At 48.3% G+C, this 20,604-nt stretch overlaps 2 protein-coding genes and 1 long non-coding RNA gene across 3 annotated transcripts; all 3 read left to right on the top strand.

Annotated features, from left to right (window-relative positions):
• Window positions 1-2,723: 2,723 nt before the first annotated feature.
• On the top strand, window positions 2,724-4,183 carry LOC107323465 (actin-85C-like). Its single transcript, XM_015882587.2, has one exon. It carries the CDS (start codon window positions 2,898-2,900, stop codon window positions 4,029-4,031), a length of 1,134 nt encoding a protein of 377 aa, XP_015738073.1. The 5' UTR covers window positions 2,724-2,897; the 3' UTR covers window positions 4,032-4,183.
• Window positions 4,184-4,636: 453 nt separating this feature from the next.
• LOC107323463 (actin-85C-like) lies at window positions 4,637-5,919 on the top strand. Its single transcript, XM_015882586.2, has one exon. The coding sequence runs from the start codon at window positions 4,710-4,712 to the stop codon at window positions 5,841-5,843; it is 1,134 nt and encodes a 377-aa protein (XP_015738072.1). The 5' UTR covers window positions 4,637-4,709; the 3' UTR covers window positions 5,844-5,919.
• Window positions 5,920-13,177: 7,258 nt separating this feature from the next.
• Window positions 13,178-18,992, top strand: LOC107323486. The gene is made up of 3 exons (XR_001559251.2): window positions 13,178-13,191; window positions 13,514-13,597; window positions 18,343-18,992. It is a non-coding gene; the product is annotated as an uncharacterized LOC107323486 (long non-coding RNA).
• The last annotated feature ends 1,612 nt before the right edge of the window (window positions 18,993-20,604 follow it).

Here is a 20,604-nt window from a genome sequence, read left to right as displayed (position 1 = left end):
TCTGTGTTTCAAAAGTGTTGAATATATGTGTATATATATATATATATATATATATATATTGAAAAAAAGCTCAACAGGAGTTTAAATAAACACAGGCAAGCGAGTCAGCAAGAAGATATAAAATCATCAGGAAAGGCTGAGTTTGTTTTAATATGGGGATTACTGTAAACACCAGGAGTGCATGGTAACAATTTGTAGCCCATATGTTTTGAAATATCATAACTGGTGTCAATAAACACATTAAAATTCAACTTCAAAGAGCATTGTGGATATTTGGAGTGTCACGAAGACCTTGCGAAACGGGGATTTTGGATGGAAACAAGTATGGGAGCAATCAAACACAGCTCCTATGTGAAGAAAGGGGTCTTGTCGAGTTGTTAGAGCTAAGCATCTGTGATGGTGATTACTGCTTCTTGCTGGCTGGGAGCTCGCTCTGCCACTGATTCCTTTCACTCTCTCCTTGGCCTTCTACCCCTGTGTGCACTAAGACACCAATTGAGGGTTTGGGGGCACAGAGAAGGGTGGACACGTTTCCTTGTGTGTGCCCCATATGGTGGTATTCTGAACATAAGGTTTGTGTTGCTTCCTGGATCCTTCCTCAAACTTGTAGGAAATTGGGAAAGAAAAAGTGGGGAAGATCCCAAAATAATCTGGCATGGCAAAACAGAGAGGAGCATCTCTCAGCCAGTGCCTGGTCCTGCTTGCATCTCTCTTCTGCTGGTGACCCTTTCTAGGTTTTTATTCCTGCCACTATAGATGCTATTCATGTGTGGTTTATGTGGGCACAGACTGAGTAAGCTGATCCTTCTCCCTCTGGTTTTACCGCAGGGAAATGGGGACCTTCCTGAGAGCATCATGGCCTGGCCTGGATCACACAGAGGACGCCTATGGAGGAGGATGGAGCCCAGCAGTGACATGATGCAGCAAAGCACAAGGGCATGCTTGAGCCAGTAAGTGCAAATACATGCTCAGTATTGATGTATAAAGCAAGCAAGAATGGCCCAAAACCAGCATGTTTTGCTATCTCTATTTTTTTGCAACCCAGTGATTCTTCTGTGAGGGCAGCTCACAGTGCTTCTGCTGAGCACAGGCAGCAGTTTCACTCCCTCTATCACAAACCCTATAGCAACAAAGTTGACTCCCACATACCCTTTTCTAAAGCGATTTATGACAGAGGCAATAGGAAGGAACAGATGAGCATTCCTGCACCTAGGTTCAACTGCCATTTAATGATCACAATGAATATTCCCCTGTTTTAATACCAAACATCATGTTCCAAACGGAGTGCTTCCCTGCAAGCCTCAGGCAGGCCATGCAGGACTAAATGGGGCTTCCAGAGTGATGAATATAGCAGCGTCTTAAGTGATTAGGACACCTGTTGACATTAATATAGAAGCATGCATGAAAACAAGTGTGCCACGCTGAAATATATGTACACAAATATTAAGAGGATTAGAGAAATTGCTAAAATGGATAGTGTGGCGTTTAACGCCAGCATGTCTGGAATCCAGGCAGGATGGAAATAACACACACTGAGCTGCTCCCTTGTTTTCCTCTTTAGTGGTTCATCTGGGGTGTAAACGCCGTACGAGGGGATCATTTGCTTGCATTTAACATTTCTGTTTAAAGTATGCCTTTGTTTGGAACCTGCCTCTGATTCATAACCACCTTCCTTTAGCAGCTGGCACCTCTGCCATGCAAGCTGCAAGAAAAAGTAATTAAATTTAATAGAAGCCACCCTGGCTTTGAAGCTGCCCTGGATTAAGAGCCACAAGGAGAAGCAATTAAACTGCAGCAGCCAAGGGTTCGATCTGAAGTTATATAGTGACTTCTTTTCTTGAGAGGAAATTTTCTCTGTAAGTGGATTTGGATTGTCAAACCCAATTGGATTCAAAAGCATAGAAACTTCCTTTGGTGGGAAATTTTGTCCTGAAGCAAAAGGAAAAAATAATGAGAGGCAAAATGAGGATCAGTTGTGAGGATCCAGGGTATTTGTAACCCTTTTTCATTGAAGAGCAGAGTGCTGAAGGGAAAGGGAAGCATGCAAGGAGGACAGCTGTGTGCCTGTGTGTTTGCAGGCAGGTTGGCTTAGCAGCAGCCTGGCACAGAGATTCGTTAGGGGAAGGGATTCCTTCTCACCAAGTAGTGTGACAAGCGTGGCTTAAAGCTGATGGGAATTCCTAAACCAGCAAGAGGCAGAGATTATTTTTCACTTCTGTGTTTTTTTACCAAAAATAAAGTCTTTAAATTAAGCAACAGGGATAGAAAAAAAGGACTTCAGGATGCCACAGGCAGTGCTCAACATAGTTCTACCTATTTAAAAGTCTTTTTCAGGGGTTTCCTATAAAAGATCAGAAAGCATTCACTGAAAAACGCCTTCTTTCAGTGCAAATGTTCTGCACAAAAGCAAACCAGCAATGCAGTTAGCACCTGTAGGCAGGCAAAACTGTCCTAATCTTCACCAGCTCTTGGAATTACCTGTAAGCAGCTAAGCCATGGTACATGTGAAACCTTTAATTGTTGCCATAAATGTACTTTGCAATACCTGCCCTTCTGAGAAACAGATGCTGTGAGGCTCAGTATGGGGATACCTTTGATGGTCCGTGACCTGTGGATGGGTCTTGGCGAATGGGTGTTCCCCTGGCTGGAGTTGTGGCACAGCTGCCACAGCCATTTCCAGAGCAGTGCCTGGAATGCTGTATCTTGCAGGGAAATATTATTCTATCACTGGCCTTTATGAGGTAGCTGGGGGCAGACATGCCCACCCCCACGCTGCACACCCCCAAGGAGGCTGCCCTGGCAACATTGACCACACTTTAAAAGGCTGAAAACACTGAAAAAAAACATAAAAAAAGCTGCCAGTGAGCTGCTCTGGGGGGGCATCAGCTCTGCGAGGAATGTTTGACCCCAGTGTTTTGGATGTCCCAGCAGTAATCTTTGACAACGGGTCTGGACTGTGCAAGGCGGGGATTGCAGGTGATGGTGGCCCAAGGTCAGTTATCACATCGATTGTTGGCCGCTCAAGAGTCAAATCTGCAATGCTGGGAGCTGGGATGAAAGAATACTACATAGGAGAAGAAGCTCAGTCTAAAAGAGGGATCCTGTCTTTGAATTATCCCATTGACCACGGCATCGTTACATCCTGGGAAGACATGGAAAGGATCTGGAGACACGTCTATGACTACGAGCTGAGGGTAAAACCCTCCGAAAGGCCCGTGCTGCTCACAGAAGCCCCCCTCAACCCTCTGCAGAACCGGGAAAAAATGACAGAGATCATGTTTGAGGGCTTCATGGTGCCTGCCATGTACGTCGCAGTCCAGGCTGCGTTGGCCCTCTACGCATCAGCCCGCACCACCGGCATAGTTCTGGACAGCGGGGATGGCGTCACCCACACCGTCCCCATCTACGAGGGGTACTGCCTGCCCCATGCTGTCTCCAGGCTGGATATCGCTGGCCGGGATATCACTGAGTATTTTATGAGGCTCCTTTTGGAGAGCGGATACTCTTTTGTTAGCACCGCTGAAAGGGAAATCGTGAAAGATATCAAAGAGAAGCTGTGCTATGTGGCTTTAGACCCCAATCTGGAAATGAAAGCAGGTCCAGAAGAGATCATGAAAGAATACAGATTACCTGACAGCAACATCATTCAAATAGGCAGCCAGCTCTTTCGTGCACCAGAGACCCTTTTTGTACCTGCAAACATTGGCATTGAAGCAGCTGGTGTGCACAAAATGCTCTTCAACAGCGTCACAAAGTGCGACATCGATGTGCGCAGGGATCTGTATGGCAACGTGCTGCTCTCGGGAGGCTCCACGCTGTTCCCTGGCCTGGAGGAGCGCATCCTGAAGGAGATGCACCTGCAGGTGCCCGTGGGAATGCTGGTGAAAATCATTGCCCCCCCCGAGAGGAAGTACAGCGTGTGGGTCGGGGCCTCCATCCTCTCCTGCCTGACCTCTTTCAAACCGATGTGGATCACTGTGAGGGACTACGGGGATTTTGGGGCAGCTGTCGTCCACAGGAAATGCTGTTAAGGAGAACATCAAACCGAGAGGATGAATTCATAGCAAAGCATGAGCAACAAGCCCTGACGAGGGCTGACTGAGCAGAGGGGGGCTAAAGCTGCTGCGTATTTCCTGGCTGACAAATCCCTTATGGAAATAAAACATGAAATCATTGGTAACCAGGGCTTTGACTCCTTCTTACTGCTTATCTTCTCCGAGGCAAGTGCTGTTCATATGCTTTATATACTCATTTCTTCCCTTTCCTTTCCTCACAGTCACAGCTGACACACCACTCTCTGGCAGTCACTTGGGGAGCACTGCACCTCCTCTGCTGGAGGTTCTTCCCTCTGAGCTCTTTGCAGTATCTGGGTTTTTCAATTCTAAAGCTAGATTGCATGTTATTTCTAACCTCATTGAAAATGTTTCCTTTTGAAGCCCAGCAAACCCCCAAACAGAATCCAAATATAAATCAATGCAAATGCAATTACTGTAGCCGACCCTCCTCTGTGCCCGAGGGCCTGAAAAAAGTCATTGATTCTCTGCTGCAATTTATCAGGGAAGTGTGAACACCCAGATTCCCTCCCAAGCACCCACTGCAGATGCCACTGTGGGCTTTGTGAGCTCGGTGGGGCCGTGCCCTGTTGTGATGCAGGGACAGAATGCCGTGGTGCTGCTGGGTGCCCGGCAGTGCTGCCCAGACTGTGCACAATGTCAAGTATGGTGGCAGATGGGACCCCAGTGGTAGTTTTTGACAATGGCTCTGGGCAGTGCAAGGCTGGGCTGTCAGGGGAGCAGGCACCTCGTTCGGTTATTCCTACCATTGTGGGGTACCCCAAATTCACGTTTGTTATGATTGGGATGGAGCACAGGGACTGGTACATTGGGGAGGAAGCCCAGTCCAAAAGGGGCATTTTGTCATTAACTTACCCAATGGAAAACGGAGTGGTGACATCCTGGGACAACATGGAGAAGATCTGGAGATACCTGTATGAACATGAGCTTGGAGTGGAACCCAGTGAGGGGCCGGTGCTGCTGACCGAGACCCCCCTCAACCCCCCATCCCACCGAGAGAAGTTGGCTGAGATGATGTTCGAGAGCTTCCAGGTACCTGCGCTCTACATGGCCCTGCAGGGGCTGGCAGCCCTCCACGCCTGCGCCCGCACCACCGGCATGGTGCTGGACAGCGGAGACGGCGTCACCGTCACCGTCCCCATCCACGGAGGCAGGTGCCTGCTGCAGAGTGTTACCAGGATGAATTTTGCAGGCAGAGGGGTCACCAAGTACCTGGCCAGACTCCTCCTCGAGATAGGGCACTCCTTTGTGAGCTCAACAGAGAAGGAGATAGTCAGGGATATGAAGGAGAAGCTGTGCTACGTCGCTTTAGATCCTATCAAAAAAATGCAGCAAAATCCTGAAAATCTGATGTGTGAGTACATGCTCCCTGATGGAAGGACTGTCAAGGCAGGAGATCAGCTGTTCCGAGCTCCTGAGGCACTTTTTGCGCCCGCAGAGGTGCAAATCCAAGGAGAAGGGGTGGTGGGGATGATCCTGCAGAGCGCTGCCAAGTGCAACTCACACATACGGACAGACATGCTGAGGAACGTGGTGCTCGCAGGTGGCTCCACTCTATTCCGAGGTTTCAAGGAGAGGCTCCTGAAGGAGCTCCGGGCTGAAATCCCCAGCACAACCCCCATCAAGATCATCTCCCCAAGGAATCGGTTGCACTCCGTGTGGATCGGCGCCTCGTTGCTCGCCAACTTAACGTCGCTTCGGAGCAGGTGGGTGAGCAGGGAAGACTACATCGAAGTCGGACCAACAGTCCTCCAGAGGAAATTCTTTTGAGAAGTATGACCAGGAATTGTCTTTAGTGCCAATCTGAACAGCTGGAGAGCAGTTAATAAATCAGTACAAAAAATAATTGATTTGTAGTAAGTGATTTTATAGCTTAGTAAAGAAAGATCCCTTGTGCATTGGGCTGAAGAAAGAGCCCTTGTTCAGAGCATTTTTGCTCTCCATGATGTTGGTTTTAATTCTAGGAGCGTGTTGATCCCTGCTAGAACTGCAAACAGTTTGTCAGACTTTTAAACACTTGAGCACGAGGCACCTCCAGCCTGTGCCTGGGGGGCTGGCTCCCTGCCACGCACCGTAAACCTCCAAAGAGTGGAAGGAGACCTCAGATGGAGAAATAGAGGGCCCGTGGGGCCTGCTGACCCCTCACCATCGCTTCTAGCAGTTCTGGAGGAGCTCAGAGAGGACTGAGCCTCTATATTTGGTCTTGCTCACAAAGTGGAAGCAGGTGGGCCTGGCTGATGCAGACCAAGAGCATCTCCACACCATTTGTGGCCTCACTGTGTGATTTGCTGTGTCACATCATGTAAAACGTTGCCCACCTGTAGGGTTTAACTAATTTTCTAGCATAAGGACCACACGAGACTTCATTTAGGTGTATAATGCTAAGGTTAGGAACTCATCAGAGGGCACAAGGCGAAGGATACGTAGTTGGGTTGTGTTCTCAGGGGGTTCCAGAACAAACTCTGGGACTTTGGGCATCCATGAGAAGGTGGAGGCAGCTGCTGGCACTGGTTCTCCTTGGCTAAAGCTGAGCACGTAAGATGATGTTATTTCTCTACAGCTAGAGGAAGTGACAGAATAATCCTGCAAACACTTGCTTGAATTACCAAACAAATCTGCCTTGCTGAGCTCAACTGCATTTTTGGAGTGCTGAATGTTCTAAAAAATAAGCTTAGCTGTGGTAAATGCCTTGACTAACTGATTGGATTTCCAAAGTGAGCCATTCACAACAAAGGTGTGAGTTTTCAGCAATGAAATTTGCATTCAAGTAACCCAAAAATGGTGTATTTACACAACTTATCTTTATCTACATCTGCAAATATACGCACTACATCGAATCACAATAGGAATCTTCTCATTGTTTGTGAAACTGATTAGCACTGCGATTTATGTGTTGTTCAAAAATTGCTTCAAAAACCCCCAAGATGTATCTGAGAACTTGCTGGGTTCGCTCAAGACCAAGTGCAAGTGGGAAAAGAGAGGAAATCTGCCTTGTGAATTATTCATCCCTGTGTCTGTCTGCTTTCATTCAGCGCTGGAGGTGAATCTTCAAACTCATTGATGCCCTCTGCTGCCCTGGGACTGATCAGCCATCCCTCTGCTCCTCCCTGCACTTCGAAGTGCTGTTTTCCTGTTCTACAAGACGTAACAAGTGCTGTGAATGGGGCCACGTCCAACCCATACTCAGCTGCTCCCAACCCCGCAGTGCTTCCCCAGCACAGCGAGCAGAAGAGGAGGGGGAGATGGAAGAGCAGAGAACACAAGCAAGGAGGGGAGAGTGAGCTGTGGGTGACTCCAGAGCACAAAGCAACAGGCCCGGGGTGAAACACATCTCTTTGCTGCTCCATTTGGGCCCTGCAGCTTCAGAAAGCAGAGCTACACATTGCTGCATCAAATTGATGCAAATATGCAGAGCGCTTTCAGAGCTGTTATGAAGTCTGAATCAGCAATCTTGGATCTTTCTTCTATTACAGTATGTTACCTTTTAGCAGCCCACTGGATATGTGTAAACAAACGAGGTACAACTGTAGACAGTTTAAGTATTTTACAGCTCACTGACTTCCATATGAGGAGGGATTTGCAGTAACTTAAGTGTTCAGACTCCTGCTCCAATAATCTAATGCAAATACGAACGCAAACAGCAGAGTGCTGGAAAGCAGAGGGAACCCCAGAGAGCCTGCAAGTCAAGGTGGTTGTCAGGAAGGAGGGAAGCGAAGCAGCACAGGCGATAACTGCACAACTAATGCAGACACGAAACGTGTTTGGAGAGTGACACCTAGCAGAGCTGTGTGTGCCTGTAGCAGTGTCACCTTGCAGAGCACAGAGTTGCCCAGTGTAATCCAGGATGGATTCACTGATACCAAAATCATTTGACATCGAGGGACCTGGCTCAGCTCCTTGCAGCTGAAAATCATTCAACAAACCGTTATTATGGGTATGGAGCACCCTCAGTATTGGCTTGGCCTGGCTGCTTCCTTTTACCACAGAGACATGACTTTGCTCAAGGGCACACAATGAGATAGCAGACGTTGGCATGTGTTCCAGGAGGCTTTTATCAGCCTCTCCAGTCCTTGGTCACCTTGTGCTTCCATCACCACGCGGGGCACTGGGAATTCATTACTCCAGTTAGGCTGCATTTTCACATTGAAGATGTGTCAGCGATTGGGGACCGCATTCCTTTCACCCTCATAGCAAAGTGATCCCTCTGATGGATCCCTACCCGTCCTCTGGACACACAGTGTGTGTGAGTGCCTGGGATCTGCCCAGCCTTGGAAAGGAGCTGCATTTTGCTGAAGATCAGAAACACAGAATCACTGGGGAAGTTTGCACTAAGCTCACGTGAGCATCTCAACCTGCTCCCAGTAATTTTGCCCTCCCTCCCTCCCAGTGTCTCATTTAAGTTTCAGTCCAGCAACAGCCCTTTATTTTCTTTTAAATGTCAAACAATTCATCACTTTGCGCTTTCCCTATTCCCTGTGAATCTAAAGGTTTTATTGGTATGCAGCAGTGTCAGCCTGGGACAATGCGCGCTGATTACCCAAAACAATGCAGTTCTTGTCACCCTGCCCATGAGCTCTTGAGAAATGCACTAGAGCTCTTGCTTTCCCCCTCTCCTCCCTGTTGTCATCTGCAAAATAATAAGGTCGGGTTCAAATACCCACTAGACAAATAGTTATTATCTGTATTATTCAATCTCCCATCCCCTGCCCTGGTCTGTGCTGGGCTTATGTGAGCACAGCACAGGGATGGTGAAGGATGGACGGGTGGTTCTGAGCACAGCACTGATAGAGCAGAGCCATGCAGGGCCTGGAGCCACATTGTGCCCTCACGGTGATGCTCAGCTCTGCAGGCACTGCACACACACGTGCACCCACACACACTGATTTTATTGAGCCATTCTGTGCGACTATTTTATATATGGACTTTTAAAATTATTATTATAAATTTGGAAAACTTCAGAGCACTTTTCTTTGTCACAGACAGTGAAGTGAGCATTGCTGAGATTCATTAATCCCCTTTCCCCTGTGTGTAAATGGATCTCTCGCAGTTTTGCAATGCAAGGGTACACAACCATGAAAAGTGCAGAGGCAGCCAAAAAAAGCATTGTTCTGAACTTGGACGTGTAAAATATTCATATTCAATAATAAAAAGTATAAAAAAACCCAGCCCTTAATAAAAAATTCAAGGGGTAAAGTCTGCATCGTCGCTCCATCCCCAGGGCTGCAGCAGTTTCCACACCAACATGTTCTGTGGGTTTTCACTGCCTTGTTTTACTCAATTAATTCAAAACCAATTCACTCTCAGGCATCCCAGCATTAGGTGCCTAAATTGACTCTGATTTCTCTGAGGGCTGTGTCTCTATGACTACAGGAGCAGCCGGTAGGAGCTGCGGCTGCACAGGGCACCCAGCATGAAGCCACATGGTGGAGGTCCCTATGCACCAACAGACAGTCCCAAATGGTTCTAGGAGTAGAAGGATGGGGCAAGAGAGATCCTCCCCTGAGGTTCAGATTGGATTGTAGGAACAATTCCTTCTCAGAAAGAGCAGTGATGCAATGTGGCACTGAGGGATGCGGTCAGTGGGCATGGTGGGGTGGAACCAGGGCTGCAGTGGTGCCAGCAGCAGGGAGAGCATCACAGTGCTGGTGTGGATGTTGCTGGAGAAAAGGGAGTGAAGGAACAAGAGGAGAGGCTCTGAACTTAGAATACTACGTCTGGCGCTGAGATTTTATGAAGATATATGAGAGAAAAGAATGAGAAACTCCAAAACAACCAATGCTTCAGATGTTTCTTTTATCTAAAGTAGAGCAAACTAAATGTTTTACACAGAACGAGTCCCAAGGAGCATAAATCAGAGGATGTGAGCTGTGTTTCATAAAGACCTCAAAACGTAACTTCTTTTCCTCCCACATCCTCAGGCCAAATATTTTAACTGGAAAAGCATGTGGGACACTCAGTGTGCATGTTACCAGGCCTGTAATGGCTGCTCCCACTAAGGTGATGGGTTCTGTATCTGCAGTTTGATGCTCACAGGACAGCAGAGAGAACATGCAGCCCTATGCATGCAGTGCTCTCAGTGTTTGTGGTGCTGCTGTCTGCCCCTCTCCTGTGTCTGAGAATGGAAGGTGTTCCAAGAGCCTGCCCCCGGCTGGCCACATGGAACCACATCCTCACTATCCCAAAGTTCAGATCATCCATCTCAATTATCCTGCATGCAGCCCAGCAGCATTTACTGCTTTACTCCCCGCAAAGAGCAGGGAGGGGAATTTGGTGGTGTTAAAACCATCTCTTGCCACAGCTCTCAGGGCATCCCGGATGGATGGCCCCGCCGATGTCACAGCCTCAGCCAGACCAAGGAGCTGCTGCTGAGCCACTCAGCCCCGTAATGCAGATGAGCTGAGGAGATTTGGAAACGCTCCACTCCTCAGATCCTTCACTACCCCGACAAATCCAAAGGGAAACACACGAGCTGCCAAAGTTGTTTCTGTGGGTCATTCCCAAATTCCTACACAAAACAGTAATTCTCAGAACAACGCAGCAGAACTATTAAACCGGTGCTGGTGGTCTGATGACTTTCTCTGAAGTACTGTCTTTCAGCCAAAGTAATATAGGTTTCCTAGAAGCACGTGCCCCCAGAGGGAGGGATCGGGGGCTCTGAAGCTACCCCAGACAATAGGCCAGATGCTGATTCCAGCTGTATATAAACCCGCTGTATTCCGTAGATCGACGTCAGAGCTGATTTGTCTTACAGCCGTGTGATCGTTATTCCTGTTGGAGGGGAAGGAAGGTTCCCAGCTTGCCATAGGAACCAGCTCAGCGCCAGCTGCTGCACAGAGGCTGTTTCTAGAGCTGATCTGTCTTTCCTAGGGCAGATCACCAAGATCTGGGTTCATCTCATTCAGTAACTTTAAACACAGGTTAAGAAGAGAGGCAGTGGGGAGAGAGACTCCACGTGCCCCTGGAAACGAGCAGCCTGACTCATTTGATAGCAGTCCCAACACTCTGAGTCCCATCCAACCACTGTTGTTTCCAGTTGGTGTTTACAGGGCAGCTTCCATGTCTAAGCTACATGTGAGGAGATTTTCTTTCAGAAGCCACAGACGGGATTAAAAACAACAGTAATCCATGAAATTACTCCAGAATTTTTCTCTCCTCGAGCGTCCTGAGGGATTCCCCAGCTCCCAACCTGTTCCAACTGGCACCACTGTGCATCCAGCTCTAATATCAGCGCAGTCTGTAATGGTTCCAATTCTTCTGCTGAGGGTTTACATGAAACCGAAATAATTCTTTCCATGGGGGATTACATAGCTGCTTTGTTTCTAATATTCCAGTCCATGAATGAGGAACGTTTTTTCCTTGGGTACCTGTTTCTTCTTTGGCCATGGGAGCTGGTGTCACTGGGGACATCTAGGCATCAATCCGTTTCATTAATTTCATTCCTAATCAATTAATTCCTAAAGGAACCTGATTAAATGCTTTCTCCTAAGCCCAGGCTTTACATTTTGGCTGAACGCCCCGGGACAATTAAATTCACTTCAGTTATTGGATTCAGCATTGCCTATTTTAGCAATCAGAATGCATCCACGTGGTTAATGAGATAAAAACTCACCTGGAGGAGCCGTCATCTGCTGATGGAAATGACTCGGATTTTAGGGGAAAATTGCTACTGATTTACAAGAGTCTGGATCAAATGTCAGTTCTCCAATGTTTCTTCCTTTTTTCTGTTCAAGTACCAAAGTGTGCTTCGGGGATTGTTTTGGCAGGGCTTTGAGAGCAGGAAAATGGGAAATGAACTGGAAAATTTGAAGACTACAGCAAACAAGAAAATCCTGGAAGGAACAGAGTCTATAGATCCACCCCAGCCATTAATAATGTGGAAAGATTTCATTAGGAAGAGAGAGGGGAAAGAGAGGAAGGAGAACGATCTTCCTGGCCTGCAGAGCTGCACCAAAGGACCTTATGGTGCTTAGGGGTCCTCAGCCCACAGCATCCATGTGCCACAGGTACCTGCCATGAGCTGCCCCACAGCCATTCCCTGGGCAATACACACACAGTGTGCTGTGCTCAGTGCATCTCAGGCTGCAAAATTATTTTGTTCTTCCCTATAATGCAGTTGAGATGACCGTCTGTTCTGTTGTGTCACTTCCAGACGAAGCACGCTGCATTCAAACTCCAACCGCAGCAAAATAGAGCAGAGCAATTTAAAATCCCTGCTTTATGCCAAAACTTTCTGCACTGGTGTGTCACATCCCATACATCAGAACTTGCTGGGAAAAAGCTTTCGTGCTCGTGTTGGTTTTCATCCTTTAGCAGCACTCCTGCTCTGTTCTGGAAATAGAAATATCAGCAGGTGAAATGACACTGAGCTGCACTCTGTGCATTTGCATGGTGTGTAGGAGGAAGCTGACTCCTTGTGCTTACGAAGCATAACAGTTACTGCAAATAAACGTCAGGAGAAGCAAAAGGAGAGGCATTGGGGTTGCCCAGCAATCCTCATGGAGGAGATAAGCTCTGCCCCAAAGTGGCCATATTCACCAGCATTGCTATAGTGGGCTCTTCTGGACACACAGGGGGCAGGTGCAGAGAACCCAAGTAGCACAAACGAGCTCCAGGTGGTGCTGTGAACCATTGACCCCCTGCCCAGAGCTCATTAGTTGCTAGTTCTGTTTTACCCCAGCAGCTGAGCTGCTTCAGCATGGGGTGGTGCCTCCATTTGTAATGCAGTAAATCCATTCTCCTTTCTAACGTTCAAGAGGAACCCATCCAGTTTATCAGAATGCATAGAAAATGTTTTTTTATTGCAATGGTTTCATCTCATCCCACCCAATACAAATGGATCCACAAAGAAATTCATGCTCATTGCTGCCTGGCCCCAGGGGAGCAGCCTGACCACACTGCAGGTACAGGGCTGCCCATGGCCAGCTGCAAGGGGAGCAAGGCCTGATGAGCTGAATGAAGTCCAGCTGGCTCCACTCGCCTTAATCAAGGCACCTTTGGTAAACTGACTAATTATATAGAAGTTGGGCTGGAGAACCTTCCAGAAGGTTCTGGTTGCTGCAGGAGGAGGGTGCTGGTAGTGTTCAGCCATCAGCAAAGGGACCTGGTGCTCTGCCCTGAGGTGTGTATGGTTTTTGTCTCCTTTAAGGTAGTGGTCTGAAGGTTGATTTACTGTTATTAAGAGTTATGCTGGTTTTGTGTTATGGATTGTTGTAATATGCTATTATATGTAATATTGTTGGTGCATGGCAGCAATGTGCGGGGCTCTAGCAGGAATCTCTGTGATGTTGGGAAGAAAACACAAATCCTAACTGCTTCCCTATGAGTTTCGGGAGTCCTCATCTTGCTGCCTATGGCTGTTATGTTGTAGTGAGGCTTGGGGAGAAGCTACTGTAAGGAAATAAGTTGTCTCTTTCAGTCTAAAAGTGCAATGTCTCTTACAGGTCTGACTGCTGCCATTATGGGTACCCAATATCTGTACATCAAGAGGCATCTCTTTGCTGCAGTGGGAGAAGAAACCAGCAAATGTAAGTAGGAGAAAAGCTATTTCTTGTCTAAAAATCCTGGGGGTGGGAAGTTCTGAGGCTGAAGGCGAATTAAAGGGGAAGCTGAGCTTAATTGTTAAGATACTGATCTCCAGGAAACCTGCTTTACTGCAGGGTCACCTGCTCCAATTTTAGTGCTGTTGGTTCTGGAGTAGAATGTGGTATATGTTTGGTGCTCCTGGGTTAGTGCTGTGCTTAAGTGTTAGAGGTGATGGTATCTAGTTGGAACATGAAGTGAGTATAATCTGTTGCTGAGCTAATTAGTGAAAGCTGGTGTTGTGTAAAAGTGCAGCATGTCTCTGTAGAGCCTCTGAGCTCACTGTGACCATGGGATGTTCAGAATTGCTGTAGGCTTAGTATTGTTACTTTAGAGTTTCTGCATGTGTGCTTGCTGGTGGGACAATGAGATGTGTAAGGAGAACAGAGATGTGGGGGATTTCTGAGCTGAGGCACTGCGGAATACCTCAAGGTTCCTCTCCTAAGGGGAGAGATTGAACAAGGATGGGATTTGGGCTCTGTGTGCTGATGGTGGACCTGGCCTGAGTGGTTTAGTACAGTGTGCAATAAAACATGGAGGTTGTTGGTCACTGGAGTTAACCTCAAAGGTCTTTGTGGTGTTAAAGGTTGAACTGCACTGAAACCAAGGCCCTGGGATGGAATATCAAGGGTTGTCCCCTCCTTTCTGAGAACACAGCCATGGCTGAGCTACAAATCCATCTGCTTCTATTACAGAAAATACAGCTGCTTTCTTACTGCGTTTATTGTTTAATTCATTCATGCTGCTTGTTGGAAACACCGTCATTACATTCCTTCTGGGGCATAGTTTGTTTTAAAGAAAACTCTCTATGGAAAAGACTTTCCTTTAAATTTAGTACAAAAGAAAATCCCAACTAGTTTTATTTATAGATCAGGGCATGAGAGATTTTCAGTTTTCGAGCTGGCTCCGTATCCCTGTTTCTCCCATAAAAAAGAAGTTTAACGTTTTTCTCATCCTTCCAGAATAAAATTCTTTTGTGGTAATTTTTAACATATAAAATGCAGCGATCTCAGTGGTGAAAGCACTGATTTTACTCATTGAATATAGTGCTATGGTTCTATTATTGAGTGATGCGTTCTGGGTTTCTGTTACTCTGTGCTGTGTGTTTGGGATGTCCATATGCCTGCAGTTCTCTGAGTGTGTCCCATGTTTTACAGTGCTGTGTCCTCATGCTGCCCCATCTTTGGTGGCCATAGTGCCTGGGGATGAGTCCTTCTCTGTCTCAATGCTTTGTTTGGCTGAGCATTATAACAAAACAATTAAGACTCGGATTCCCTTGGAAACATTGAGTCGCTTTGTGATCTGCAATTGATTCTCATTCTGAGCGGAGCTAAAAAGCTGTTGGTAATAATTGCATAGAAAATATGTTCCCTCTCTGAGCATCCCCCGAAGGCTGGAGCTGGGGCTCCCATTCCCCAGGCTGTACTCACTAAACCCAAGCACCGCTGTTATTTGAGGCGTTTAAATCACTGTACGGGTGATCTCACTCCATTATTTTTCAAGAAACTTCAGTTCACTCTATTTAACTTTATAGTTTAGAGAAATGAAACTATTTCCTCATCTCATTTATACTAAAGGGACTGAACTGCAGCTGAGTGGTAGCCCAGCAGCTCGTGACACAGCTGTTTCAGGGCACTGAATAGTCAGCAGTGAAAGGCAGAGGCAGGCTGGGGTGTGTGCAGGAAACAGCATTTCTGGTGCTGTTGTATAGCTGAGAGATGGGGGTTATGGAAGTTTGTTGCAGCCTGATCCCTTAAGATCAGAAATGCTTCTTGTGGCTTTTCCCCCTCCTGATGGGGATAGCTTGAGCTGCAACTTGTTAATTGCAATTATTAGTTAGGAAGTTCCTTGTCCATTTTTTTTCCACCTCTCGATATTAAGAGGGCAGCTAAATACTGACCTTACCTTGTGCGGGCAGTTCTGGATTGATTTCTGAAGGGCTTGTCATTTGGATGCAGTTTTACCTGCAGGGCTGGCACCGCAGGTGTTTTGTAGTGGCTAAATGTGCTAAACCTGAAATCCTTATGTCTGCAAGAGGAGGAGCTGCCATGGGGCCCTCAGTGCTTCTCAATTGGCACAGCTGTGATGATGAGAGCTACCAGGCAGGGGTTGTGTGCTGCTCTTGAATTGTGAGGGCAGGGAAGGAGTGGCCCTGCAGAACCTGGGAGCGTGCAGTCTGCATGCATGGCTCTGTGTGCTGCTTGGGACTTTGCACTGCAGCAATGGGTGCTTAATTTCTCCTTGAGCTCAGGCAGTGCTACCAGCAAACCGTGGTAACCTTTCTCAGGGCAGTTTGATTGGAGGGGATTTGGATCGATAGCTTGAAAGTAAAGTTAATCTGCCGTACCTCATCTGGGTAATATATGAATTTGTTTCCTCTCAGAGTGTATTCCTCTAGAAAGACTATTTTTCAGATATTGAGTAACCACTGCCATTCAGCAAAGCTTTCATTTGGCCCAGGTATCTAATTAATTTCTACTTTGAAGGCTGTGCCCATTGTAATAGGTGTTCTCCTGCACAGGATGCAAGGCAGAGCTTTCCGTTTTTGACAGGGAATAACAAGTGTGTTTTCCTAAACGTGGTGTTTCTGCTCTTTCCTCTGTTTTAATGCAAAGTCCTCACAGGAATAAACCCAGTGGAATATGAGTCACTGTAGGAACAAGCACATGGGCAAGGTGGGCCACTGCCTTATAAATGGTACAATTGTAGATACAGAAGCGCAGAGACTGCTCTGGCTGGAAAACTGGCTGGAAAATAGCAGTCATAAGGTAGAGGGACATTTATATTCACAGAAACCATTAAATATTTTGTATATATTTGCATTTAATTTTCTAACTGCTATTTGAAATGAAGCTCGACTCTTCCAGCTATCCATCAATTAGTGTATCACGGAGCTGCTGAGCTCCCTGTGCTGCTTTTGGGCTGTCACAAGTGCTCATGTGGACAATTTGCAGAGTGAAAACCAAACATCAAGGCTGCAACACCCGTGGTCTCTTCTGTGGGCTGATAGAAGCATGAATTGATCTCAGCATCCTTAAACCCAGCTCCACACAGACCGTCTGAGGCAAAAACTGACAGTGGAGCAGCAATTGTTGCTCTGTTGCTCCCATTGGTGTTCCCTGAGATTTCAGCTTGCCCACACCTTGAGATGTGATAGTTTTTTCTTCCACCTGTAGAATTAGAAGTGTGACAGTGAATGTGCCTGTGTGGTTGGAGAGAGATTTCTCCATCAATTAAACTCCTCAGTGCATCACCTCTGCAGTGTCAGAGCAGAGCCGGTTAGGGAACGCTTTGGGGGCTTGAATTTCTATCTTCTCCCATGGTTATGAAATCAAACTCCTGTAAAATTTAACAGTTAATACGTGGGTATGGGAGAAAAAAGAAGTAGCTGAAGGACTGAGAGCCACGAACGGGGCATTGCTGTGCTGTGCCTTAACCGGGCTGCTCTGACCTGTCTGTGCCTCTGGGCTGAGCGGTTCCTTGTGGCTGAAGCGATACAGGGAGTGAAATGTGTTTGTCAAACCGCTGCTTTCGGGTGATGAGAAGAGTCTCTCGGTTCCCCGGGGCGCTGCAGCGGACCCAGCCCGTGCGTGGAGCAGCCCTGAGTGTGCTCAGCTCGAGGAACCGGGGTGACTCATTCTTCCTGGACACCATCCATCTCGCATGGAAATCGATGAAATTCTTTCTGTTGCGTTTTAACACATGTTCTTAGAGTTACTTTCTGCAGTAAGTCTTCATTAATTTGTAAATCTAAATGAACTCCTGGTCCTGGTGGCTTTCCCTCGGGCTGAGGTGTATGGAGGCTGCACCGGGGTGAAATACTTTCCCATCCCTGCTTATGATCTACCAGCCCAAGGACAGGCGCTCTTTGTGCTGTGTGCATTATTCCACGGGAGCCTTAAGGCGGAGGGGAAGCTCCGGGGGTGGAAAAAACGGGGGGCTGCAGTGTGCCGTGGGGAGGGGGTGGGTCCCCGTGTGTCCCTATGTGTCCCTATGCCATCCGCTGCTCCCTGGGGGGGTCACACCGCACCCTGCTGGTGTCGTTCCTCAGCCCGAGTTGTGCTCCCAACTGCTTTATTTCTTTTAAGCTGCTTTATATTAAATGAATAAAATACGTTCGTGCCCCGCCGGGTTCCTGTTTGTGCCCTTTATGGACCTTTGTCAAAAGGAGCTGCTCACAAACGGGCTGCCAGCGGCTCTTTGCAGTTTATCGCGTTTCCAAAAGCAGTTCTGCATCCTCGGTCCGTCGGGGCGTCTGCCTTAAGATCACTGAGCGGGGGGCACAAAGATCGGGTCGGTTTATGGGAAGCCTTTGGAAGCTCAGGGCTCTCCGGGCTTTGCCGGCTGTCAGTTCGTTCTGCTGCCCATGAACGAGACCTGTTCGGTTTTCAGGTGCATTTGGGGCAGAGAAACGTTCCCGATGCGCTGAGCTCTGCGAGCACTTAAAGCAAAAAGAGCGTTTGGAAACGGGGTTGAGCTGATTTTTATTTTTTTTAATTCTTTTTTTTTTTGCTTTTCCTGTTTGCCAGCAAAGAAATAAAAAGTGTTCTTAATTATGACTTGGGGGGGGGGATACGCACAAAAAGCTCTTCCAGGAAAGTAATTCTAAACAGCGCAATAAGGAGGAGGAAAAAGGGGTGGGGGGGGGGGAGAAATCGCTATGATGTTCTATTTTAATAATCGTTTTCAGGCGCCTGAAAAAGAAAAGGAAAGCTCGCAGGAAAAAGGCACCATAATACAGCCCTGAAAAGAAAATGTGCAAACTTCTGAGAATATGCCCTCGTGTTGAATACACCGGATTTCTCTGCCGAGCAAAGGGGAAGGTTTTGTTCGTTTGGACAGTCTTTGAATACTGTTCTAAAACTTCTTTCAAGTGGGGACTGAAGAGAGAAATGTTAAGTTCTAAGGAGGAGACAATACGTTAGCATCTTTGAACGCAGCCCCTTGCATGCAAATCAGCCTTTTGGCAATTTGGGGCACTTTAATTGGAAGGTGGCAGCTCGGCAAGATAAGGCTGCGTCCCTCGGATCGCGGCGCTGCCCGGTGTGGGATGGCAGTGAGGAGACCCCCACCCGGGTACCCCCCCCCACGGCCGAGCGGCGGCCCCCGAAAGGCCCCCGTTAATACGGTCCGTCGGTTTAAAGTTTCTATAATTTTCACCTAATGATTTTTTTTTTCTTCTTCCCCTTAATGCTCCCCCCGCCCCCAGGGGCACTGTGTCAGGCCGGGCCCAGCCAGCCCTGGATGGCTTTTTCATAGCTCTTGGCTGTGCGCAGACCCTTCTCGGGATTAGTGGTCGGACTCCTCATTTCCCATAGCCATAAAAGGTCTTGAACTCAATTAATAGCTAATAATTATACAGCCGGCGTCAGCGGGGAGAGAGCGTGCGAAGGCTGCGCTGCAGCCTGTAGTGAATTGGGGAGGGGGCGGGGGGGTGGCTGTGTGCGGGGCAGCCTTTACAGCGGGTGGGGCGGGCAGAGCCTGGAGTGCTGTCGGGGTTCGGTTCGCTCACCCACTTTACAACCCCCACCGCCGCCATAAAGTTTTAATTGAGGAAATATCTTTTGGGGTGTGGGGGGCCGCGACCCCCGGATCGCTGCGCTGCTGCAGCCCCACAGAGGGAACCTTCACCTCGAGAAGGGCCGTGCCGATAAATACGAGGGGGGAACCCACGTACCCCGTGTGTTACCTCGGGTACAGAGCAAGATGAGAAAGCAGCGCAGCCCGCCCGGGTTCTTCCCCACGCGTTGCTCGGTCGCGTTCCGACGTCTGAAAGAAATAATCGTTAGGACTCCTTAAGTTCTCTTTAATGGCCGCGCTCTCATGGAATAAATAAAGCGGCTGAGTTTCTTTTACGGCTGTAATGGCAATACGGTTGAAGTTCGATATTCACACGTGAACGTCGCTTTTCTTTTCGACACTCGTTATTTTCGGACGGGCGTTGTTACCTTTCCCGGCCCTGCAAAACGCGGCCTCGCTCAGCGTAACGAATTCGGAGGAATTCCTGGGGTTGGGAACGGTTTGGGGGGGGAAAATCCGAAAGGGAGATTTATACCGCGGGTTTGCAGGGCTGGGAGAGCCGGAGCTTCGGGCTGGAAATAAGAAGGACAACGTCTGCTGAGCGTGTTTCGGTGCAGGATTGCGCTGCGCGGAGGGGGGGGTGAGAGCGCAAAGCAGCGCGGCTGATGCGCAAAACGCGTTTTTCTGCCCTCGTGCTTCCCGGTCATTCTGAAAGTCATCTGCGAATAATAAAAATAAGTTAAAAAATAACAAAAGCATTTGAAAAAGCAACGGGGGAAATGCTTCGGGAAGGAGATCCTGAAGGGTTTAGGGCGGCTGCGGTGTAATTCGGTGGGGTGCGGGGTCGGGGTGCTCTGCCCGCCGCCCCCAGCGCTGTCCTTATCCGCCCCCTTGTGCCCGCAGCCGGGGCCGAAAGGTGATGAAATTCCTTGGCACCGGCGGGGCGAGCCGCTCTTTGATTGCGTGCGTTTAAGGCAGCCCCTAATTACAACGTGGTCGTTGTGTGGGTGCTTCCTCCGCTTATTAATGGCAGATTAGGAAGGGAAAAGCTCCGGGGAAGCGTGTGACATTCTCGGGGCTCGTTGACCCGTCCTGTGCTGCGGGCATTTGCGTATATTAAAATATTAATTCCTGCTCTAATCTCCCCGCGACGTTGCGCGGAAACAATGAGGAATTTATGCGCAAATCCTCGGGCCGGTAGAGGGGTTCCGCTGCGTGTGCGGAGGTGCCGCCGAGCCGCTCCGTCCCAACTATTTTAATCTTCTTTAGTGCTTAAACTTGGGCACAACAAGTGGTGAAGGGTCGTGTCCCGATCCCCCCCCTCTCGCCGCCTCCCCGTGAGCCCGAGGGTCGCTGGGGACGGGGGTGGCCTTAGGATGGGGGTCGCGGTGTCCACAGCGCCTCGCCGCTCCTATGCGGTGCTGCAACGGGT

This window comes from Coturnix japonica, chromosome 21 (genome assembly GCF_001577835.2).
Source record: "Coturnix japonica isolate 7356 chromosome 21, Coturnix japonica 2.1, whole genome shotgun sequence".
NCBI lineage: Eukaryota > Metazoa > Chordata > Aves > Galliformes > Phasianidae > Coturnix > Coturnix japonica.
The sequence above is the reverse complement of the archived record's forward strand: the minus strand, read 5'-3'. Positions and strand labels throughout refer to the sequence as shown.